This window comes from Fundulus heteroclitus, chromosome 18 (genome assembly GCF_011125445.2).
Source record: "Fundulus heteroclitus isolate FHET01 chromosome 18, MU-UCD_Fhet_4.1, whole genome shotgun sequence".
In the NCBI taxonomy this organism is placed as follows: Eukaryota; Metazoa; Chordata; class Actinopteri; order Cyprinodontiformes; family Fundulidae; genus Fundulus; species Fundulus heteroclitus.
The window spans coordinates 2,183,633-2,207,093 of NC_046378.1; the positions used below are offsets into that span (position 1 = coordinate 2,183,633).

General features: G+C 47.6%; 2 protein-coding genes across 3 annotated transcripts in view; both read right to left on the minus strand.

The window, feature by feature from the left end:
- Positions 1-565: 565 nt before the first annotated feature.
- On the minus strand, positions 566-18,705 carry usp2a (ubiquitin specific peptidase 2a). Of its 2 annotated transcripts, none has more exons than XM_012856555.3 (12): positions 18,501-18,705; positions 8,165-8,215; positions 7,004-7,127; positions 6,647-6,758; positions 6,418-6,528; positions 4,667-4,731; positions 4,399-4,502; positions 4,114-4,191; positions 3,333-3,411; positions 2,990-3,094; positions 2,749-2,869; positions 566-1,083 (listed from the first exon to the last, which is right to left on the minus strand). In XM_012856555.3, the coding sequence occupies exons 1-12, from the start codon at positions 18,654-18,656 to the stop codon at positions 999-1,001; spliced, it is 1,191 nt and encodes a 396-aa protein (XP_012712009.1). In that variant the 5' UTR covers positions 18,657-18,705; the 3' UTR covers positions 566-998. The 2 variants fall into 2 exon arrangements, with proteins under 2 accessions (XP_012712009.1, XP_012712008.1); XM_012856554.3 differs by having other exon boundaries at positions 4,114-4,194.
- A 3,380-nt stretch (positions 18,706-22,085) lies between these two features.
- Positions 22,086-23,461, minus strand: part of LOC118556584 (ubiquitin carboxyl-terminal hydrolase 2-like) — a 49,218-nt gene continuing 47,842 nt past the window's right edge. Inside the window, exon 9 of the mRNA XM_036150120.1 lies at positions 22,086-22,118. Coding sequence (XP_036006013.1) covers positions 22,086-22,118 — 33 coding nt within the window. The remainder of the gene's footprint in view (positions 22,119-23,461) is intronic.

The window sequence follows — 23,461 nt, forward strand, 5'->3', positions numbered from 1 at the left end:
TTTCAGCACCATTGAATAGTACATTCTCCATATTGCATCAAGATATAAAAATATACAGATATAGTGTTTCGTCTTCTCCAAAACATTCTTTTCGTGTTGTTCAATGGTATGAAACAAGAGAGGAAGAAAAGAGCCCGTCCCTACGACGAGGACGGTTACCATTATTGTTTCTATGACCTCCTCCTTCCCAGAGCCTCACCAGACGGTCCGTCCCTTCGTCCATTCACAGCACTTTGTAAAGCATCAGTAGCAGCCACACATGGGAGAGACAAATTAAATAAAACACAGGTGAAACATTTAACGCTCGCGCCGCCTCCGGCCCTCCCGACCGCTGTTAGCGAGAGACGGTGAAGAAGATGCCGACAGACACGGGAGTGCTGAGGTGCAGCGAGAGGAGAGGGAGGGGACCGGTGGGCTGCAGGCTGACTGTAACCCTAACCAGTCGTGTTCCAGTTGCTCTAAGAAAAGTTCGTCCACATTTCAAAGTGGTTATAATGCTCATGGTGCTTTGCTAATGTCCCCCACCGCCCCGCTGCCATGACCTGAATGAAAAACAAATACGTACTCAGAGGAAAAACAACGCAAGAAGTCAGGTTTAATCATCTGAGGCAGACGAGAAGATTAAGGAGAGTTGAAGGCGCAGTCAGGATGAGTTTGGTTTGCAGTGCATAGAGAGGGACCTCTGACATGGATTCACCTGCTTGGTTGGTGCATTGGGGTTATTGCCCTGTTGTTGTTGTTTTTTTTGCTGCACACACACATACACAGTAAACACACGCCTGCAGTACACAGCAGTACGCACAGACACAGAGAACAGAGCTGGTGGATCAGGTTCCCATGGAGTCCTTGGTGTTCTCTCCAGCTGCAGCTTCACAGCTGCTGGGGTGGGGGATGGAGAAGTGGAGTCCTCGTATGTGTTTTTGAAAAACTAAAGTCCAAATACTAATGTCCATCCATCTGTGCATCAGCCAAAGTGGAGCCGTGTCCTTGGGGTGACCTCACATCCGGGAGGAGGTAGCCAGCTCGTAGAATAAGACGTAGGCGTCGCTGCTGCGCACTTGGCTGGACGACATTGGCGTTACTCTGAGGAGACAGAGAGAGAGAGAGAGGCCGTACAGATGTGAATTCCCTTGTTTAGACGTTGTGTAAGCTGGGACGGTAGCGGCATCTTCCTGAGCTGTCTACCTGTGTTTGCTTTGGTTTCTGAGCTGATCCAGTCACAAGCATTAAGCAACGCCTGGCAGTAAATGCTCCCAGAGTGAGCAGATCTCAGGTTCCCGCACACAAACCCACGCTGCCGCTGTCTGCAGCACATCTGGGGATGTTCCTGTGGCGGTACACTCAGTCTCCAGCACTTTACCGTCATTTAGACATGAACTAAAGATGTCTGGATATGTGGGGTTACGCAGCACATATGAGTTAGAGTCAGCTCAGCTGTGCTAACGGGGATACATGATGTTTTTAACATGTTTAATCCCAACCCAACACGTCAACACGTTAGCTAGGCCGAGACGCTGCTGTACAATCACCCAGACTGCATATTTTCTCTGGTCTAAACTAACTTTAGACCAGATTAGCTGTTTCTTCATTACTCATTGCTAATTTACTGTGAACCTGTGTCTACGTCTTTTAGCCACCGCCCCCATTGTGGGCCAATAAAAGAGTTTCTATCTTATCTCTTAACATGGATCAGCATCCAGTGCCTCCCTGACAGGTTATAATGTACTGTGAAGTGACTGAGGACAGTCCCTCCACTGAAGTGTCCCACTGCTTTACTGAAGAGCCTAACTGTCCACTTTGGTAAAACCTTAAAGCTGACGATAATGTTTGAATTTAGCAGACAGTCGTAAGGTCCATTGCAACAGTATCCCTCCCTCTTAAACTTCTCCACTGTTTGTCGCTTTACAACCGCAGACCTTGCTGTGTTTTATTGGGATTTAAAGTGACACACCACCAGGAAGTAGCGCTTAATTGTGAAGGGGAAGGAAAAATGGACACACATGGGTTAAAAACTGTTTCACAAATGGAAATCTGAAAACTGTGGCAGGTATTTGGATTCAGGCCCCATGGGTCAAGGCTTTGTAGAGCCACCTATTACTGCAACAGCAGCTGCAGGTTTTGGGGGTTTTCTGTCTCGACATTGCAGTCTCTAAACTTACATTTTTCTCTGCTGAAAAAAACTCCGGCTCAGTCAGCCTGAATGGAGAGCTGTGAACATACAGTCCATTTTCAAATCTTGTGACATGCATGCTCAGTATGAGGGATTGCTGCAAGGTCAGGGACTTGGCTGGGTTTCCTTTGACAGAAAGCTTTTTACCAACGGTCACAATAAGCTGTACTTTATTTTAGAGTTTGTTTTATAAGTGGGATCAGACTAAAATTCATGTAACCAATCTTAAATCTGTCTGTATGATTGAATTGACCTTTTATTTCTGGAAATAAACTGTTTTTTGTGTCCCGAGAATGCATTCATCACAAGTTGGTGCTACATAAATCAAAGAAATTGGACTGAAAAATCCCATAAAATGACATTGAAAAAGGTTTGAGAAGTAAAAGTGCAAAGCGCTGTTGCTCTGCTGCGCCAGCAGAGAACACTACAGCTCAGAGTGTTTCCTGCTGGGATTCCACCTGAGCGTGTCCTCAGACCGGGCTTTCACTCCTGGATGCTGCTGAACTGAAACCTGATCAGCCGGGGCAGATGTAAACACCTGGCCTGAAGAATCATCCTGAGACGCTCTCTAAACCCACCTGGAGTCATTAAAGGTGTACCATTCTCCCGAGCTGGGATTGCGACAATAGGCTGTGTAGTGACCTCCCATGGTTGTGCCTGAGTGGTTGGACACTGCATACAGGTTGTATACTGCATTTGCTGCAAAGAGAAAGAAGCCAGACAAAAACAAACATCAAGGTTATGGCCTTGGCGTTGGACTAGGAACATGAAAAATGTAACAGTAACAGGTTTTTCTATCACAAAGGAGTGAGCGCTTACTGCTGTTTTCAGAGGCAAACTCTCGAAGGTCCAGGTCCTTCATGGGGAAGTTAACAAAGGTGGACAGTTTGCTGGTTCGTCGTGCCTCAGAGAAGCGTTTCAGGTCTGGAGAGGAAGAAGAGTCAAGGAGCAGTCGCTCTCTGGTCACCTTCCCACACAGGAAGCCCTTTTTAAATGATCTCTGCTCACATCCTGGGGCCACAGAGGCTTTAATATACCCCCCCCCCCCGCTCGATTAAACAAACTAGCCACATTCCCCAGCTTCTCAAATCCTACAGGGCTTCTGACCCGACGTCCCTGCTGAAGTCTGATGGAAGCCATCGGAAGCAGGAAGAAAGGATACGCAGCACGAGGATCTTGGGGAACTTCTGTATCGTGAACTTCTTCGTGCACCTCCTCCTGGCTTTACACCTGTAGCACGTCTGCAGAGAGGAAACACAGGAGGTTGAGTCACTGGCTGCAACAAGCTAGGAGAAGCAGTCAGAATGCAAACACTACGTTCTGGGATCAGTCTCGCTCCAGCAGAGGGGAAATGAGGTTTAGGAATGTGTTTCATTGCCAAACCAGAGCAAAACCAGTATGTCAACTCTGCACGTGTGCAGCTGCTTCAACTGAAACAGGCCAAATTATCAACATGTCACATCAAAACAGAGAGCAGGCACGCTAACGTTAGCTTAGCCCTTCAGCAAACTACTCCACAGAGAAAGAGGAAGCCATCAGGAGTAAGACGTGGGTTTATTTCACACCGCAGCGTTGTGTCGAGTCAGATTAACAACTATTTATAAAGCAAAGTGGCTTTAAGTCAAGGCACAAAAGTCTAGAGGTATTAATTTGTTGATGCTCAAATGCCGCCAACATGCCTGTTTTTAAATGAGCCGGAACAATTTCAAGACCAAAACTCTTATCTGGGATATCCCTAGTGCAGGTAATTGCCTTTCTTTTTGGGTCCGTTTAAAAAACGTCAAAACGCATTTTAATTTGAGGACGGCATGTTAGAAAGCGTCCAGCTTATACAAAAATGGACTAGGTCGTCATCAGAGGGGGTCAGCGCTCCCTTCCAGCGAATGGCGGCAGAGTACAAGCGAGGGTTACCACAACAGCACACCGTTGCTATGGATACATACCGGCTTCTCATCCCCATCAAGGACGTCCTCTTTGGTGAAGAGCCGCATGCAGTCCATCAGGCTCACCTCACCGTAGCCCTTCTGAGCACAAACATACAGGCATTCACATTAGCAAGCACCCAAACAAACAAACAAACAAACGAACGTACAACACGCACAATAAAGGCCACAGAGAGACAGGAGAGAAAGCAAAGATGGTCTGCGTTAGGACGGGTAGACACAGGTTAGAGGGGTAGATCTCTGACTGCAGAGGAAACAGTGTCTGGCTGTGTTGGGCTCTCTAACCTTTGCGATAGGCAGAGAAAGATCCCAGAAGGGATCGAACACAGTGGAGCAGAAACCACAGTGGCTGCAGGTCAGGGAGCTCTTCAGCTGCCCCACAAACACATCTGCAACAGAAGACGAGATCACAGCAGATTAAACTCTCCGATTAACAAACAGATACACGCAGGGCACTGAAACGTCTCTGCACTCCCGATAAGCCAGTACTACAAACGTTTAGCTCCACGCTGTCATTTGGTCAGAAAAAGGACAATAACCAATTCTGACTCACCAACTATTTTACTGTCCTCTCTTTCCAAATATTTACTCCACATCTTCTTCCCCTTTTCTTCATCCCTGAAAGTAGAAAGCGTGAAACATCAGACACGCAGATTCGGCTGCTTGGCAAATGAAAACCTAGTCCATAATAAACAAAGAGGGCAGAAAACAAAGGCCTTCCAGAAGGTTCTTTTCAGGATTTTAAAAATTTTTCCAATGAGGTCCCGCGCGGATAAATTATGGATGACAAGAGATCTCAGCAGCGTTTCTGTGCTGCTTTGACTGAGGTTTGTTGATACGTGCCACCCTATGAATGGCTGTATTACTGTTAATGGAAGTAAATAGTCAGAGCTATGGCAAAAATCTAGGGATCCAAAACGGCTTTTGGACAATAGGGCAGGTACAGCTGAGGGTTTTTACATCAGACTGATACTGTGGGCCGGCAGAGCGGCTATCTCCAAGATGTGACGTTTTTCACCAAGTTTAGATAGAGCAGAGAAAGCTTTCTGCTGATGGAGGGATGACTTTGGCTCTAATCAAAATCAGCTCTGATCGGTGATATCAAACAATCCTGTTCATTAAACGTTCTCTAATGCACTTCTGATTATTACATTTAAATGAACTTTAAAATTAACATTGCAAAGTGAGAGCTGAAACTGACCAGAAACCAGATTCAACAACAGAAACCTGATTGGGGGGCGTCTCTGACTGCTGCACTCTCAATGGTGCAGCTGATCTAGTTAACATTTTTATTGTGAATAGTGGAACTAGAAATGAGGGGGGGCTTGCAACTTCTTGTTACGCATAAGAAAGCATCAACATGACCCATCAGGTCCTGTGACACAAACACTGGGTTGATGGGGGGAACACCCGGGACCTGAGCTCCGTTTTCTCCACCAACTACACGCAGCATGTAAGGCTCTCAGATTCACCTTGAGAAACACCAGTCAGGCTTTTATTGGCCATTACCAGTTCGGCCTGCTGATTAATATTCTCTCTGTAAGAGCTCTAAACCCGTTTTCCTGTGCGCCACGGAGGTCGGCGTGTTACGCAGCTCTAAATGTGAGGGAAGGAGGCGCCTCTTGGGTCACATCAAGTCCTGTCATGTCTACGAAGTAGGACAGGCTGCCTACTAGAGCCACGAGTGTCTGCAGGTTGTAGCATGAGAATAAGTGACGGTATTATCAGGCCCCCTATGTGGAGTATTATGGTGCCTACCTGCTGGAACTGGATATCAATGTGTGCTGGATACAGTATGAGATGCACAGAGAGGCAGCGCTTTACTTCAAGCAGCATATCTCTGTATGCCACTGAAATGCAGTAGTGCAGTGGGGTTAACGCATGTGAAAAACCTCAAGTAACCAATAACATCTGGTGATGCGGGCTGAGCCTGCCTTTTGGATGCGGGGGACAAATACCGGCTTGTGTCCGGAAGTGGAGCTGGTAGAAACTCCTCCTTCAGCGAGACGACTCCCCAAACGTGACAGATAATATATCTAACAGAGCCGCATCGAACAAATAAAGAGATTCATAGAAAATCCAAATCTATGCATTAAAGCATATGCTCCCAACATGGGAGAAGACGCTCCTGGTAATAAGTTAAATGAGCCAGAAAACTGGGAGTTTTCAGCTTGACGCATTAACGAAGAGAGAGAAAGAATCTGCAGGTAGACGCCGATCAAAGGAAAAACGTCCGGTTTTGATCCCCTGCTGGTCTATTGGTGGGTCTCTAATGTTGTCACTGATTAGTGTCTGAATACTTACGGCAGGTGGTCGAAGTCCTCCACGGTGCCCCTCGGCCTCACGGTGACCCTGTTGACCTCGTTATGCAGGCCGTCCAGCAGGAAACGCAGGAACTCCTGAGCGTCCTGTTGGCTGCAAGACACCAGCAACAGCCTCGTTACATACGTTGACTACCAGCAGCATCATGCCCTCGTATCAGTACCGCACATGGCACACAGCGGGAGAGAGAGAGAAGCATCAGAGGACGTACTTATAGCCCACAAATCTGGGAGCGTATCTCTGGATCTGGGTTTTGAACTCAGACGGGCTGACCGCCTCGCTGCTGGTCGACGTCCACATGGTCTGGATCAGCTTGGCGAATTCTACCAACACACGAAAGCCGAAGTTAATCACAAGGGAAAACATCACTGGTAACGTGAAGAAAAACCTTTTCCCCTTACTTAGTAAGTAAAACACACAGTGTGCCTCTGCAGCTCTCTCAAAGATGTTTACCTCTTTGTCTAGAACAGATCTACTTCCATGCAGATCTAATTTAGAGCCAAACAGCTGCTGTGTGTGAGGACCTGTTGCTTTGGCCTCTAGGGGGCCCGAGTGACTCATGTCTCACCTTCCATGAGGGCTGTGTTGGTGCGGCTGTTGTTGTTAAGGTCTCTGCGGTGCGAGTTGTGCAGGCAGTAGTCACGCAGGCTCTGTGTGTTGCTCAGACACTGCAGGATACTGTTCATGAAACACTGTGGGGAGACAACAACATAAACCACATGAAGAGATTCTTTCTAAACAAATGGCACAAGAGCGTCCCTCCAGACGCGTTACTCATCACTGCTTATCGTCGCATCGCTTCATTTCAAAGACATTTTCCAGTGTTTTTGGGAAGCGACGCTGATGGAGTCGCAGAACGCACTCCCTTTATGTCAGGAGCCCTCCGTCTGCCCTGTTGCCTGGCAGACCTGGTGCCCCACCACCAGACAAACCGCGCTCAGCGTCGACACCAACAGGATTTAAGGAGCACCGCAGTGAACCACATAAGAATGAGATTTTAGACCGTCGAAGAGCGGAGCTTTTCCCGTTAAAGCTGTCAGCGTTTGACTTTCTCTAGAAAATGTAATCATAATCCGTTTATTATGGAGATAAAGGATGTGCTTTAAGCTTAACAGCCTGCTCTACCTGCGTTTGAGACTTTTATATTGAAAGAAGAAAGGAAGTAAATCCTGAATTTGTGTTGTGCTGACAGTCGACAGTCAGACCGTAGCCGATCAGTTCTTAAACACTTCAACCGGTCGAACCAGAACTGGATCACTCCACACCGTACAGACAATCTTTAAAACACAGTTTATTCAGCTATAAATGAAAAACAGATGCTTTGTTTTGGAGTTATCTTAGATCAATGCTTGGTCTGGTCAAACCTGGACTGAACTATTCTAAATTGATCACAGATTATTTAAAACACAGCTCTGATTTATCTATTTATCTGTTCAAAACCTATTTCTGAAAACAGAACATGGGAGCCTAGAAAAGGACACATAGAGATGGAAGGATAAGGACAACTTAGATCTGATAATAATAATATTACATAATGATAATAACAAATAACTGGCTTTTTAAACTTGATTTCTGCTTGTGAAAACAAGAACATAGGGTTTTATAGTTTCCCTGGCGTATTGCTAAAAGCTTCTCCTGCTGGTATAATCCTGTGAGCTGGATTTATGGTTATACCCCATAACGAGACAACTGTGCAGTGGGACATGTAGTTCAGAGTAGAATTACTTACAGTATTTCCTAGGTTCTTCAGTCCCACCAGGCCTTGGGCACTCTTTGAGTTCTGAAAAACAAGAAAAATACAATATTTAGCATCCTAACCCGAGGGGTCACGTGTTCTCTATGAATCTGCAATCCACAAAGGAGAGTTCATCCTGCAGTGGCCCAGCATTCAAAGGAATCTCAGACGCTCACAGAGATGCTGCTGGGCTGATTTGTTCCTTTCTGTCAGTGAACCCTTACACAGAAGCTCACCATAGAGGGGGGTGGGGGGGGGGGGGGCCCACCTGGCTGTGGCTCTAGGACTGACAGCCAGGCCAACTTTCCTGGTGAGCATCACCACCACGCTGGAACACGCTTGTCTTTCATCTCGCCATCACTTGCTCTCCTGCCGATGCCTCCCAGATGGCAGAGAGCGGATCAACAACAGAGGTATCCATGGAAACGGACTTTAAGGCTTTTCGTTTTTATACGGTAGCTCTCCCATAGCAACAAAAACTCAAGTGGAAACGGAGATCTCACAAATCAGCCAATGGCCCCGCATACTCTGGAGAACTTATGTCATCAGTTGGTGCAGATAAATGTCATTACATAAGTTGAGTTGTTATATAACGGAGCAGCTAAAGGAAGAGCACAGGCAGATAAGAAATGCCCCGGTGTTCCTGACAACCAACCAGGAGCTTCAGATCAGCGTCACATGACTCAGACCGATTTCATTTTTCGCCAACGTCTACACAGGTCTGTCCGTTTCTGCTCTGGTCGCAGTGACAACACGCAACGTGAGCCGCACGTCTGCAGCGCCGCGCTCTGTCAGGCCGTGTGATCCTGCCCGGCCATCTGACGCACAGAAAACAAGCTAGCTGACAGCGAGGACGCCAAGCTGGCAGGATATGCTCAGCTCCTCTTGTATTTTCTGGGCTGAAAGCGAGTGTGGAGCCGGCGGCCCAAAACACCGGTCACCTGATCTCACCCGCTGCTGAAATCTATCTCCCTCACATGCTTCTTGTTCCCGTTCGCCTGTGGTTTAGCTCCCATTATCCAAACAGGACCACCATGAAAATGGGCCAGGTCCAAGGAGAGGCCACCCGCGGCGCCTGCTCATGTCGCCGTGAACCGAGCGTGAGAGTTTGTCCCCGGTTCTCGGCGCATTAACTCAGAAGAACGAACACTGAACCCTACATGACCCGATGCTGCCGGCTTGTTATCGTCTTACGGGAACAGGAAGCCACCGAAGGCTGTTCTAAACACAAAGGTGAGACGGAGTCCTCACCCTTACACCACTGTGGCTGGAAGCTTGGGTACCTTGTGGACGTGACCTGAGCGCCGTCATCAGTCGGAGCGGCCGCACAGATTCACAGGCAGACAGCACAAGCAGCAGCTGACAGGCCGGGTGGCCTCGTTGACCCGGAGGAGACGTCCACTGGGACAAGCGGCCGTAAACCTGCCAGCACTAACGCGGTCTCAGGGGGGCAGCCCGGCCTGCTGTGCATCAGCAGCAGTAATGAAACCAAGCGGCTTTAAAGGACATCATGTCTGACGCATGACTGCTGGCTTCTCCCGCATGCTTCAGGCTTTTCTACGCACATGTAGAGCGCGGTTAGGGTTGGCTGGTCCCCGAGGCTGAGGCCTACAGCTCCTTACACAACTCTAATCTCAACAATGTCGATAAAGTGCAGATTATTTTTATGCGCTTTGCATCGATCGTCCCATCAGTATTGAGCGATTACTAACAGAGAAGCCAACCGGTACAAAAAGATGAAACACTGCAGTGGCTTCAGCGCTAGAAATGCATATTGATTATACGTCCCTTAAACAGATCTTCACTTATTCCAGCATCTATTTGACAAAAACAAGGAACACAATTTGCTTATTTCATAAAATTGTAAATACATATAGGCAGTAAAGGGGTAAAGGTTCACAAATCAGCGATGGCTGGGACCTTTTGCTGACGGTAGCAGTCTGGTTTGGTCTAGACATCATTAGCTTCAGCCTTAAAGTCCAATTGCTATTTATACATTTATACTAAATGTAGATGGTACTGCGGGTAAGTGATTCCTGCTTATATTACATAAACAGAAATAAATAATGAACTAGCCTTCACGGTATATCTACATTCAAAGGTTTTCCTGTGCTCGGCTTTTTGTGCCTTCCTACTCCAAACCTCTAGAAACAAGCAGAACACATAAAACACGGACTCCAGAGTATCCATCTGAGTTAGGGGAGCCAGGCTCACTTCTGCAGGGTATGTGGACCCTGGGTAATCAAAGCAGGGACCGTCTTTGTGTTCATGGACAGGATCACAAGGTGTCGTCATGGAGACAAGGGCATCTGACTGAGCTGTTTTGCCGATGATGTGATTCTGATCGTGTCTTCAGGTCACCATCGTCTGAGCTCACTGAAGCAACAGGAAAGAATTATGATTGCATGGAAGTGGCTAAATTAATTTCTTTTTAGGTAGTCACATAATATATATTGCAATTACAGATGCAGGAGATATCAGCATCAACATTGGTGTTGACTGATGTTTGGGACTTTTATTTAACCCTCCTAGGTCTAAGGCCTTTTTGGGGTAACTATCCACCCTGGACTTTTTATTTATTTAACTGTGATGTTATAACACTATAACATCACAGTCATGTGGTATACATACTTTTTCATGGATAAGATGAATTTTCATAATATACAAACTGTGAAGTGCTGATAAGAACGCAATAAAAATATTTAGAACCAGAAATACAAAGAAAGATTTTTGGCGGAATTTATCCTTACAAGGTTTTATTGATAAACACATCAAACAGCAATGAAAACGCTGAAAAACAGCGGAAATATGATCTACATGGTCTACATGAACAATGTGCCATTTTTTTTTTTAATTTGTAGCATACGAACATCTACAAATATGTTCATTCTCCAAAAGAATAAAAAAGGCACTGATTTTTATGCAAGTCTCTACGTAATGCCGATGGTCAAACAAACTGTCGCTCTGGTAAGTAAAACAGGGCCGATATTAATAACCAATGTTTATTTCCATCTTGTTGACGTTTGTGTTTCTGGATTGGAAAGGAGTGGCTCGGCCAAATGGTTTTGTTTGGGCAGGCAACAGGGACAGTGATGCAGCAAAGGATTGTGGGGTATCTAATTGAACCAGAGAAGGAACGTCAGCGCCGGTGCGGTGGTTTTTTCACAGTGTTGAAAGGGTGAGGGGAAATATGCTGTAATATCGCTAAGTATCGGTTATCGACCATAACAGCAATAATAATATCGATACCAGCCCAAATTATCTGTATCGGTGCATCCTTGATTACATTATTTCTAAATGTTATTTTATTTTTCTGAATATTGTGATTAATTACGGGGGAAATGAGCTCTAAACCTCCCCAATCAACAGACACCATCATGCACATCTGCATTGTTAGCAGTAAGGCACTCAGAGCATCACTGATGATAGTTTTTATTTTTTTTTTATATCTTTTTTACGCACCTTAAACAGTAGAACTGTATCTATTTTGCAAGCTTTCAGACGGGACAGTGGATCAAAGCGAGCGTCCCCCTCCGGAGGTCTGCTGCCGAGCTGGAGGACGTTCACATGATTGCAAGCGTGTTCTGTCTGTCGCTCCCTAATGTGAGCCTGCAGCTCATCTAGTTATGATAACTGCCACAGAAAGAGCTTTTTACTGTTACATAAATAACCCTCCTGCCATCTGTCTCTTACGGAGGAGCCGTGCACAGTCAATGTGGAGGAGGAAAGAAAAAAAAAAATCCACGGTTTAATTAACTGCGGCTTATCTAAATCCTCCTTTCTGTAAATTCCCAGCAGCGAGCGGAGCAGATTATTAGCTCCGGCGGAGAAAAGTGAACACAGAGGCTAGCACGTTCTGCCCATCGCCCGCTGACTGATGCTGAGGACAGGAGGGCTGACCAATACAGAGGCTCTACTCCATCTTTGCTTTTATTTCCACACACACACACACACAGATCCCCACCAGTGGAACGCGTGCATCTGCAATCTGCTGCACTCTGCGGAGTGACGCCACAGTCGGCCCCAAAAATAGCAGCTCGGATTTTGACAGCCGCCGCTTGTCCGCACACAATTGGCCGATGGACGTCAGGGCCGTCAAACAAACGCCCCTGTCTCCGTGGCAACGCCCCTTTCTTTAAACTTTTTTTCCCCCCAAAAAAATTTGTGGGAGAGAGAGAGAGCCAGAGGACGATGTGACATCACAGTGATGGGGCTGAGTGTGTGACTCAGTGTGTGTGTGTGTGTGTGTGAGAAAGTGAGAGTTCAGAGTGGGCGGAGGTGTCGGTGAGCAAATGGGAGCAGATGTGATGCGTTCGCACCCGGAATCAAGTCGGAGGGAGGCTGATCACAGAAAACAGAAACACACAAACAAAAAGACACAACAGACGGGTGGGCGTCGCACCGAGGCGGCCGCCTGCGCCGCCATCTTGAATCAGAAATGATGTGGTTAAAGAAAAAAGGGCGACTGATGGCGCTGCTGTCGGTGAATTAGGGACTGAAATCTGGTGGGACTCCCCCCTGAAAATGTCTTTAACTAGTGTCAAAATAACATTTCTACTCCTTTGGTGGGGAAACCCAGTCCAGAAACAGAGGTCACTGGGGTCACATCTCATGTCCCAGCCTGTGTGTCAGCTTCACACAGGCCGGGACGGGGAATCTGGAGCCTTTGTTTACTGAGCAGTGCGACTAACAGCATCTGTGTGTGATGACTCAGGAATGCCTGGCTCCTGCCATGCTTCCAGCTTGCGGCACTGCAATAAGGACGGGTAAATAAGCTGCGGTGATTCTGCTCTGCTTCTCCGGACACAACAGGATATTTAAAGCGGCTCAAGATAAGCATGTGAGGAATTTACTTCATCTGCCTGAGCTCAGTTTAAGTAAAAAACCCGTAGAAATGCCTTTTTTTCTTCCTGTTAAGCAACGCGAACGTGTAGTTGAAAAGTGAACACACAGACATTTGCTTCATGTATACAGGAGGGGTAAAGTTCTTAGAGCTGATAAACGGGCTATGGGCTATGGGCTATGGGCTACCCCCCCCCCCCCCCCCCCACGTGAGCACCTGGGGCTGTCGCTAAGGTCTGGACCGCTGGCATGAACATCATTTCTGCGGCTTTAGATTCGTTAATAAAGCTCAGACACAACTTTTAACCAGAGTCTGGACACAGCGGACGATGCTGACGACTAAAGCTTTACATCATGAACCGAGGCGGGCCCTTATTTCATGTTTCAACTGTGTCCCTTGGTAACAAACATTTGTTTTTAAATGATACAAAAAATATTCTCAACATATTTGTTATTCACTTCAGGCGTCACCATATATAACAAATAACTACAAACTGGTTGAATTTGTAACTCCCTCAACAGTCAAAGGGGTCAAAGTCCCTCTCTCTTATGAGCAAAGAACCAAAACGTGGTTTCCACCTCCCCATCAGCCCCATCAGCCAAATGTGATTTGCTTTGGGTGGGTAGAGTCCAGCTCCTCTCATTCTTTCTAGGCAAAGACAAAGACTCGCTGACCTGCAGCGCCATAACAAAGACGTCCGTGGTAGGACACAGTGTTCCTGCTACACACTGTCCATGTGAAAGCCCATGTTTCTGCAGAAAGTGGAGGCACCATAACATGTTTTGATCCATATTCAATGTGGCAAAGTTTCCTTAGAAATCTGGCCCAACAGGCCACGGCGCTACAGATAGAGACAGCCCACCCTAAACAGCGGCATTAGAGCTGCGCTGTTAAATGATGCTGACTTTGAGAGGAAACCTTCCAGTTCATCGCTGCTGTCGGCTAGGAAGAGTTTGTGGTGACTTACGACACGTCGGCCGGCTCAGAGGACAAACGGTGGAGCGCCGGGTCCCACCCTGGCAGACTCATCATGCCAACTGTTTTAGTCTCTTTCTGCCTCATTTTGATGACGTCTGCGACCCTCAGCCTGCGGGGAATTGGGTCTAGAAGACTGCATTCAAGGTACTGGATGTTTTCCACTAAAATGCAACGTTTCATTGGCGCTATGCATATGATTTAAGAAGCTACGGACAGTTTTAAATGTCACTTCTAGCCATTTTGACTCGGTTTTAATATAAGGAAGTAAATTTGGTTTTGTCACATGCATGCAGACAGCGTGACGTCACCTCCGCTCCCAATGGAAACACTCGTTGACCTCTCACTGCAGGAAGGCTTAAAAAAAAAGCATCCCCAGCCCTGATTATTACAGGTATTAAAGAGAAGAGCTTCAAATCACAGATGCTCTATTCATAAATGTCCGCAGCCAGAGCGCCACTTCTGGAAGCTGGGCATTAAAGCCGAGCTGGACTGTTCTCCCTGAAGCCGGAATGAGAGGCAGAGGAAGGTTAGAGCCGGGTCGGCCCTGTGGAGGTTAAAGTCTGTCCGTAAGCCGCGCTTCAGTGCATCTGAAACTGGGAGACCGCTGGCAGAGCAGGAGTGGAGCGGATGAATGATCCATGATGGTGGCTCAGCTTTCAGGTCAGACTTCACAGGCAGTCGGAGGAAAACAACATCAGCAACAGATCCCGGAGGCTTTTACGCCGAGTTAAATCTGAGGAGGTCGGCGTTCACTGCAAAAATGGAACTAAAAATAAGTAATATTTCCTAAAAATGAGTGTATCTGTCCTTGATTTGAGCAGGTAAATAAGATGATCTGCCAATGGAATAAGATTTTTGCACTTAAAATAGGAACAACTCATCTCCATCATCTAATTTCAAGTGCAGGATGTCTAATGATCTTATTTTATGGGTCAAAATACTCATTCCATTGGCAGATAATATTATTTACCTGCTCAAATCTAGGACAAAAACACTAATTTTAAGAACATTTTACTTATTTTTAGATCCATTTTTGCAGCGTTAAAAGCGCCTGACATTCGGTCTGTAAGCGTCACCCCTCGGCTGACACTGATCTAAACGTGGAGGCAAAAGGAGCACGATGTAATAAGACAGGGTGACTTTGGGGATTTCACTTAACGTCATCCTCCATCTTTTTCTGTTGACCCATTCAGGTGAAGTCAACGTGGGCCTGACGGAGCGGCTTGTTTAACACCGTGTGCAGCTGATCTGAGCCTCTCTGAGGCTGGAGGCGGTGAGAAAACAACAAGCAGAGGACAGGCTAATGAAGTAGAAGCTAATGAGACCTCCGGGGACGGCTTTGTTCAGGACTACAGCGCGGGACAAAGAAGCACTCTACTTATCTCTCTCCCACCTCATTTCAATCCAGACCTGAAATCATAGCTAGGTGTAAATAGTAGTTTCCCAACGAGCTGAGGCTCGTACAGCCTTAGATGGGCAGTAAGAAGTAACCTTTATCCCGGATGTCTTTTTAACCTGATCCGCCCTGACCTGTGTGAAAAGTGAAAAACCCAGTCGGTGATTACTCTGCGATACCAGGACGCATCCAGATACATCCCTGTTCACTCAGGCTGCGGGAGCTGGTCGGTTAGATCTGTCTGAGACGGCAGGTCCCCCTGTCACAGTGGGACCTACGGCTTTTGGAAATGTTGAGATCTGTAGCCTCCATAGGACATACGCACAGAGAGGGATGTCTCCAGTTAGTAAACGTGAGCCCACCCGTCACGCTTATCGCTCAAAACGGGTTCGTCTTTGTTTTAAAATACTAAGAAGCTGCTTTGCAGAGCCTCTCACACCGCAGGACGATGTCGCCTCTGCTCCAGATACAACCGATCGAACAAAAAAGTTAATTGCTGCCCCTCTGTTATTTGCTTGTATTTGGGCTCTTATAGTGAAATCTGGTTTGGCTGAAATGGGTGTTAAAAGGTCAAAGCTTTAAAAAAACAAAAGGGCTGAAATCAGAGTCAACATCCTGAGCGGTGGGTCTTTCACACAAACCGCCTCCTGAGAGGCGATCTTTTGGGTCGTGTCGGGATCCTAAGACAACAACCGAGTAGAAACAGATGCACGCCAACAGTGCTGAAGCCAGAGCTAATAGGAATATTGGAATCACAGTGATGGACGTGTTCCTAACGAGCTTCCACAAACAACAGACTGTCTGCTCCTCCCTGTGTCTCTATGGGCCGGTGAGCAGGCTTCACACCTTCGGCAGGGCGCTCGGCTCCACCTGGCAGCCCAGAGAGAGCCGGCTCCTGATTGGCTGGCCAGGCGACAATGTGAGCCGGAGCAGCGGAACAGTCTGGTCCATTATAAGAACCCTCCGGTTCTGGCTCTGACAGGTGAGCGTTTTATTTCTCTCACTGCAGCCCGCTGAGTTAAGTGTGCACACGAGACAGCGCCGATGCAAATTAATCTATAACTCTGTGAGCCAATGAGCTGCCCTGCTGGCTTCAGACGCCCTTCACCCACTACCTTCACTGGAGGAATCCCAGAATGGCTCAGATAACCAGCGGGGAGCACGTGGCCATGAAGCAGCCCACCGGCCTCTTACGTAACAGCTCCTCTCTGCCTGCCTCCCACCTTCTCCAGAGCAACGGACGCCTCGTATACGGAGAGGAAACTCACGCGCAGAGCTGCCAGAGCCAACTACTGACCGACAGGACCGCGCTTCCACCTGTGCGGCAGCCTGGAACCCCCGACACCGGCCTGCCCTTAAACACAACACCCTACACCACCAGCCCTGACAGGTGGGCGGACAGAGCCGAGCAAACACGGCAGCTTCAGTGGGATGGAGCTGAAGAGATGGCTGCTGACTGGAACCGGCCCATTATCGGCTTGATCCTCGAAGCCTCAAAGCCTTTTTTTTTTGCAGCATCTCTTCTCTCCCGCGGCGACGGCGCGTCGCCTCTGACCCTAATAAACGCTGAGCAACATCAGAAAAACATGCCTGAATATTCCACCGGCTACACTGACAGTTTCTACCACATAGCTGCCTCACGGTTCCCCCTTCCCGCCCATCATCGTCACGTCTATACCGCCGTCCCAGAGTTCTATGATCCCGATCAGATCCGAGCATAAATGACAGCGGAAGTCCATCAGACAGGCCAAACGGCTCGCTGGCACGTCAACTCCGTGTGCACGGGCCCTGAGGTGGTAAAATCGACCCGATATCGCGTCCAATCAGTCCTTTTCGACTGCGCTGATGCACACCTTGAGACCGTGATGACATCCTGGTTACATAAAGGGTGCAGCTGGAAAAAGCACAATTACATGTTGTAATGCTGTGGTTATTTTCTTGAAGCAAAATCGGAACAAAACTGGGATCGGTGTAGATCTGATCTACCTAGGGTCTCCTGCACAGGATCTCCTGCACAGAGCCACCTCCGTTATAGTGCATTTATTAGATCATCTCAAAGTCAGACGGCCTGATATCGTTGCCTCTGAGGAGAAGCTGTGGCAGACAGCTGCCCTGTGGCAGAGCTGGTGCGCAACGGGACCAGCTGCACGCAGCAGCCATTTCCAATCCCCCCCCACACCGGGGAGACATTCAGGACACGTCTCCTTGTCAACGTGCACGCCGGGGCCTGTCGACGGGGAGCCGTGGAGGACAAACAGGGGGCACAGGGGGACAGGAGAGGACAGGAAGAGCGGGTCCAGCAGCGAGCCAGCGCTGGAGTGGCTTCTAATGTAGTCTGTCGTTACGTAAGAGACGCTGGCGCACCAAGCAGCTCTCCTCCACACCGTAGCCCTGGAGGTCACATGCAGGCACAAGTGCTTCACACTTCCAGTTTCGAGCATTTTCTGCGTCGCTTTTTTCCCCCCTTCTCTTCTTTTGCCGGGAAGAATGCAGACAGCGCGGAGCCTTTCCCTCTTACGCCTCTAAACGGCGGCTGTGTGATAAAACTGTGACCAAACTGCATCTGTCAAGCAGGAGGAGGAGGGAAGTCAGCTAAAAATCCCAGACGCACCGAGACGCAGAACCGGAGCCAGGCTCCACGCACGCAGCCAGCTCTGAGAGCCTCCAGCGGGCTCCCCGTCCACGCAGCGCCGCTCCTCTGAACATTTTGTTCTCTCGGTCTTTCCTCGCTGCGCGCTCCGGGCGCCCCGATCAGAGAAGCGGCTCACAGCTGGATCTCTGCCTCTTCAAGGGGCCAGTGGCCCGGCAGCGCCGTGTCACGCGGATTACGCTCCGGTTACATAAGCGCTGACCTGCCTGGCGGAGCCCGGCCATCCTGGCGCGGCTCAGAGCGGCTTACCGCGGCGAGAACACGCACTTCTGGGCTCCGCTGGCGCCCGGGACGCTGGTCCTCGGGTCCGGTGTCAGTGCCCGGGGTAAAGCGGCCCCTGTGGGCTGTAACTGCGTGGTCTAGGGGGTACCGAGCCACGCTGCAACAGAACCCCCTCGACCCAGTCAGCCATCAGCCCCAGCTGACGGGGTGACTAACAGGCAGCGGCTCTCCTCCCTCTTACCTTGGCTTGGTTAATGAGGAGCCCCACGAAGGTGGACACCAGCACCGACCCCGACATGCTGCCCTTCCGGCGCATCTCCTGCTTCAGGAACGGGAAGGCGGCGGCGGGCGGCTCCTCCGGCACCGTCACCGTGTAGGACTGTCGCATGCTCGGCATGCCGGCGGCAGGACGGCGCTCTTCTACCGGGGCTCGGTGCTCAGGCGGCGGCGGAACTCTGCGGTCCTGTCTCGTCCCGCTACGCTCGCTCGGTGGATGGAAGGAAGCCTCGCCGGCGGCTCCCTCTCATTCATTCACCAACTTTACGCGCAGACGTCACAGATCGGGCCAAATCCACAGGAGCCCTAGCTGTACTTACGCCACAATAACACCGAGGGGCGAGTAAAGAAGAGAGCGTGTGACCCGGGGAGGATAGGTCCAGGTGGAGCTCGGAAGCGGGACCGACTGCTGGGTCACTCGGTGCAGCGCGTCTGCAAAGAAATAGTAATACAGGCGTTTTGGCTCCGATTCCGTTTTACAGAAGCTGCGGGTCCGCCTCTTTAAAGTCAGCCTCCAACAAACGTCAGAGACCGCCCCCGGCCGTCCTCCTGACGTCACGCATCATCTCTGAGAGCTGGACTGATGCTGGGTCCAAGGAGACCGCTGTCTCCTCCAGGGTGAGCAGCGCGCACGACTGTTCTAGAAGAATGCATCAGCAGTGGAGAAGCTTTTGCTGTTTCTCCCCTTGTTTAATCGTCTCCGCTTGTTTTCTCAGACCGATTTTAATATTAGACGAACATAACGAGACAAAAACACTGCATTTTCAAAATGATGATCCAAGGAACAGAAGCTTTCCAAAGCCAATCTGAACCTTTGTGGAAAAAAAGTTACTGTCCCCAAAACCTAATTAGTGCGTGGCCCTTTGGCGGAAACAGCAGCCATCAAAGCTGAAGCAACCCTAAAAAGCGTTTTCCATCGTATTGAAAGAATGTTCTTTGCAGAATTGATGTAATTCGCCCACCTTGGGTGGTTCTGGAGCCCGTTTAAGGGTCGTGCTTATTTTAATTCAGGATTTTGACAAGGCCTACTACTTCATTGAGTGTTTTAACCATTCAGGGTGGGATCATTATTCTGCTTCATAACCCAAAGGCGCTTGAGCTTGGGCTCAGAGACTCAAAGCTGGACATTCTTTTTCGGTGTGTTTTGAACTAAAAAGCAGAAATAATGGATTCATCAATTACAACAAGTGGTCCAGGTCCTGAAGCAGCGACGCCACCCCAGACCACCATCTTACACCAACCATATTCAACCGCTGGTATGACATCACGGCAGACGTAACAGAACGCACGCAGCTGATTATTCTTCCATGTAGGGACAGGCTGTTTCGGATTGTTTAAGAAATAAAATCATTTAAAATCTGTGTTTTGTTCTTACTCTTATAAAAATTTGTGATGATCTGAAACATGTAAAGAACAAAAAAACAGTGGAACTCTGTAAGGCTTTCCAGCACTGGAGCTCTTGGTTCTCACACATTTAGAACAAGCACCAGGTCTCTAAATAACTTGTTCGAAACCCACCGCCCTGTCAAGACATCTAAAAACAATTTGCCACCCAGGCTGAACCTTTTTCTGTTTTGTCACAAGACATATAAAGAAGTAAGTAAACAATTCCGAGTCCCGAACACCTAAAGGCAGAAATCCAAGAAGTATAGATGGATTTTGCTCACCATTCCAGACCAGAAAGAAAACCCGTATGGCTGCCACGTGTTTGAATAGTAGCGACAGCTGCCGTAATAAGACGTTGATTTATTCTGAAGCAGCAAAAATCTACCACCCACAATACATGCACAACCTGCACTCGTCAATCTGATTTTCAAATGGAGAAACACACAGCATCTTCAGTGGGTTGCTGTTAAATTACATGGGTGGCAGTAAATAATTCAAGGATCTTTGAGGATAAACGTTCACAGTCTCATAGGTTCCCCCCCAAAACAAACAAACAAAGCCCACACACAACTCTGTCTGCAGCAAAGACCAATTAGATTCAACTGCTCATCTCACTGGGTCTTCATGCTGATCTGTTCCACAGTAACGATAACCTCCTTTGTGTCTGGATGGTTCACTGAGAGCCACCAACGTGCCGCCGGTGGCACCCGTACCGCGGCTGGTGAACCACGAGGACCTACAGGCTCATTAAATGACAGCAGTCTGGCCCGGTGGTTTTAAAATTAGACTGCATCTTCAGATGGAGTCCTTTTTCAGACTTTGGTGACTCATCACAAACAATGGCGAGGATTCAGCGGGCGTTTATTTCAGGGTATCGTAATGACAGGTTGATTATTGTTCCGACGCTGTCCAGGAACAAACAGTCTGTATTGCACAGGTTTCAGCTGTACAGCGTTCTAAATGTAACCGTGTAAAGGCGTGGCTGCCCAGACATAAAGCACAGAAGTCTATGCTGATTCATAAAAGCGATGTCCTTCTTTAACAAAGACGAATGAAGTCTTTTATTCCAATATCTCAGATGTATGTAGGTTTCAAGGGGAAAACAACTATTCGGTCTTACAGTACACTCTCATTAAGGACATACTGGGGATCCCACATGTGATTTATGTAGAAATGTCATACTGTACATGGTTCTTAGTCCATTTTACCCAAATTAAAGCTGTAATCCAAAAAATTTCCTCCAGATGTTTCTGTGCTGGAGCGGTTTTATGCACGGAACCTGTAAAAACCAGAGACTGATACACAGACAGGGTGAAAGGACACAGGGAGGTATGGTAGAAAAGAAGGAAAGACACAAGAGATAAAGTGCGAAAGGATAGAAAGAAGGATATCAGTGGGAATGGATGGAAAAAGACAATAAGAAGGGGAGAGGAAAGAAAGGAAAGACACAATAAAGAACAGAGAGAAAGAAGATAAAAAGGACACCAAGGTAGGAAAGACAATTAAGAAAGAGAAAGGCCATGAGGACGGAAGAACACATTTTTGGGTGAAAGAAAAGAACCAAGGAAACCAGGAAGGAGGGAATTATTAAATAAGGAAGGACATGTGGAAGTAAAAACACAATGAAGGATAAATACAAGGAAGGAAGGAAGGAAGAAGGGAAGGAAGGAAGGAAGAAGGATGGAAGGAGTCAACTTTTTGACAAAGTTGCTTAACAGGAAGTCAAAGTGTTTTGTTTTCTATTGCAAGTCATGTGCCACCAATGCTGGTCCCCTCATGAGGGCTGTTTGATCTCCTAAAACTGAAGAAGGATCACTTCCTGAAAATATCCTCCAGAAAAGAGAAACTGTTTTGTTTCAGTAGTTGGTCAGGTCAGCAGAACTTCATCAATCCCCTAAAGAACAATTTGTTTACTGCTGCCCAGTCCATGTTTAGTCACTTCATATTTATAAAGATACCAGATGAGAATAAAGCCCAGCAATGTGTAATGATCCAGCTACTACCAGATGATGGCATCATCAATCAACAATAGAAATCTCATTTATAAAAACAAAAATGAAACAGAATAATTAATGTCTGTGATAGAAATGGAGCTGAGAGTCTGAGTGACGTGCTACAAACACAAACCATTTTCTGCTTTTATTTTGGCGAGCCGAACACAGGACTAGTTCTTGTGAAGGGTGAACTTGGAAAAGGCCTGACACATTGATGAAACAGCAAAAACTCTTAGCTGTCTCCTAACTTGTTTACCAGCCTGTGGAGGACACTCATCGATATGTCTCAGCCAAAGTCACATCGAGTGCTTAAGCTTTTCCAAGCAAGTAAACAAGTGAGTGCATGGACGAGGTGATAGAGGATGGATCTGAGTCAGAAGGACTCGGTGTTTTAAGCGGTGTTTGATTTGTCTTAGAAGTCAGAGCCCAGCGTGACATTACAGCCCGGTTGGGAGGATTCTGGTTGGAGGGTGGAAAATAATGGGATTGGTTAATTGTTGTGGTGGCTAACTGGCTGCTATTAGCAACCAAAGCCAATAATAATGTATTCCTCTTACTTTTATTAGCTATAACACAAAAACGACATGTTCACAAGTGTATATACCTCACAGCACCTCATGCTCTGCTGGTTTAAATAAACCATCAGAAGTGCTCAGAGTTCATGTAAACCACCTTCACTGCATTTTGTTTGTGTGGAGCCATGTTTATCATTACACTTGGATTTGGATTTGCTCCGACCTCCCCGGCTGAAACTCCGACTTCAATGGGCTTTTCTGGCTGCATTTCACACTGGTAGTAGTGGCCCGTACTTTAGAGGGCAGTAAGACCTTTTCCTGACTCACAGGGTTTTCTCCAAGAATGTTTTTTAATCAAGGAAATCAACAGAACTGTGCAGAATGAATCTCACCTCCCAGTTCCTGTGAGTAACAGTGAATGACCGAAATGAGAACGATATAAACTTTTGGTAAAGTCCACCCTTTTCTCATAAATGAATCAGCTGATCTCGGCCTCAGTACAACAAGCCTCTGTGTGTTGAGCGTGGATGTGAACGTAGTGAAAGAAGTGCAGCATGTACCCAGCAACCAGCTTGTGACCGGGACTCCAGTGTGTACACAACAAACAACCAAGGAGCACATTCCACCAGCAGGTTTGTGTGTGTGTGTGAGTGAGTGAGTGAGTGAGGTGAGTGAGAGATGAGAGAGAGAGAGATGAGAGAGAGAGAGAGAGAGAGAGAGAGAGAGAGAGAGAGAGAGAGAGAGAGAGAGAGAGAGACCAATGTCTAAATCTCTGAGCTGGAAAACTACAACTTACAAGGGGGTAAAGAGTCCATGTCTGGATTGATATCTGAGGTGAGAAGTAGACCATGGTGGTAGAAAAAAAAACTTACAAAGTGTTTTAGGAGGATCATTATCTAACAGAGGTCAGACTACATAATCCAGTACGATTAATTGCCGTCAAGTATCCCAAAAGGCTCTGAGGAGGAAAACTAATGGCTGGCCAATTGATTGCATTTGCTATATAATCGTAATTTCCAAATCGCAGAGGT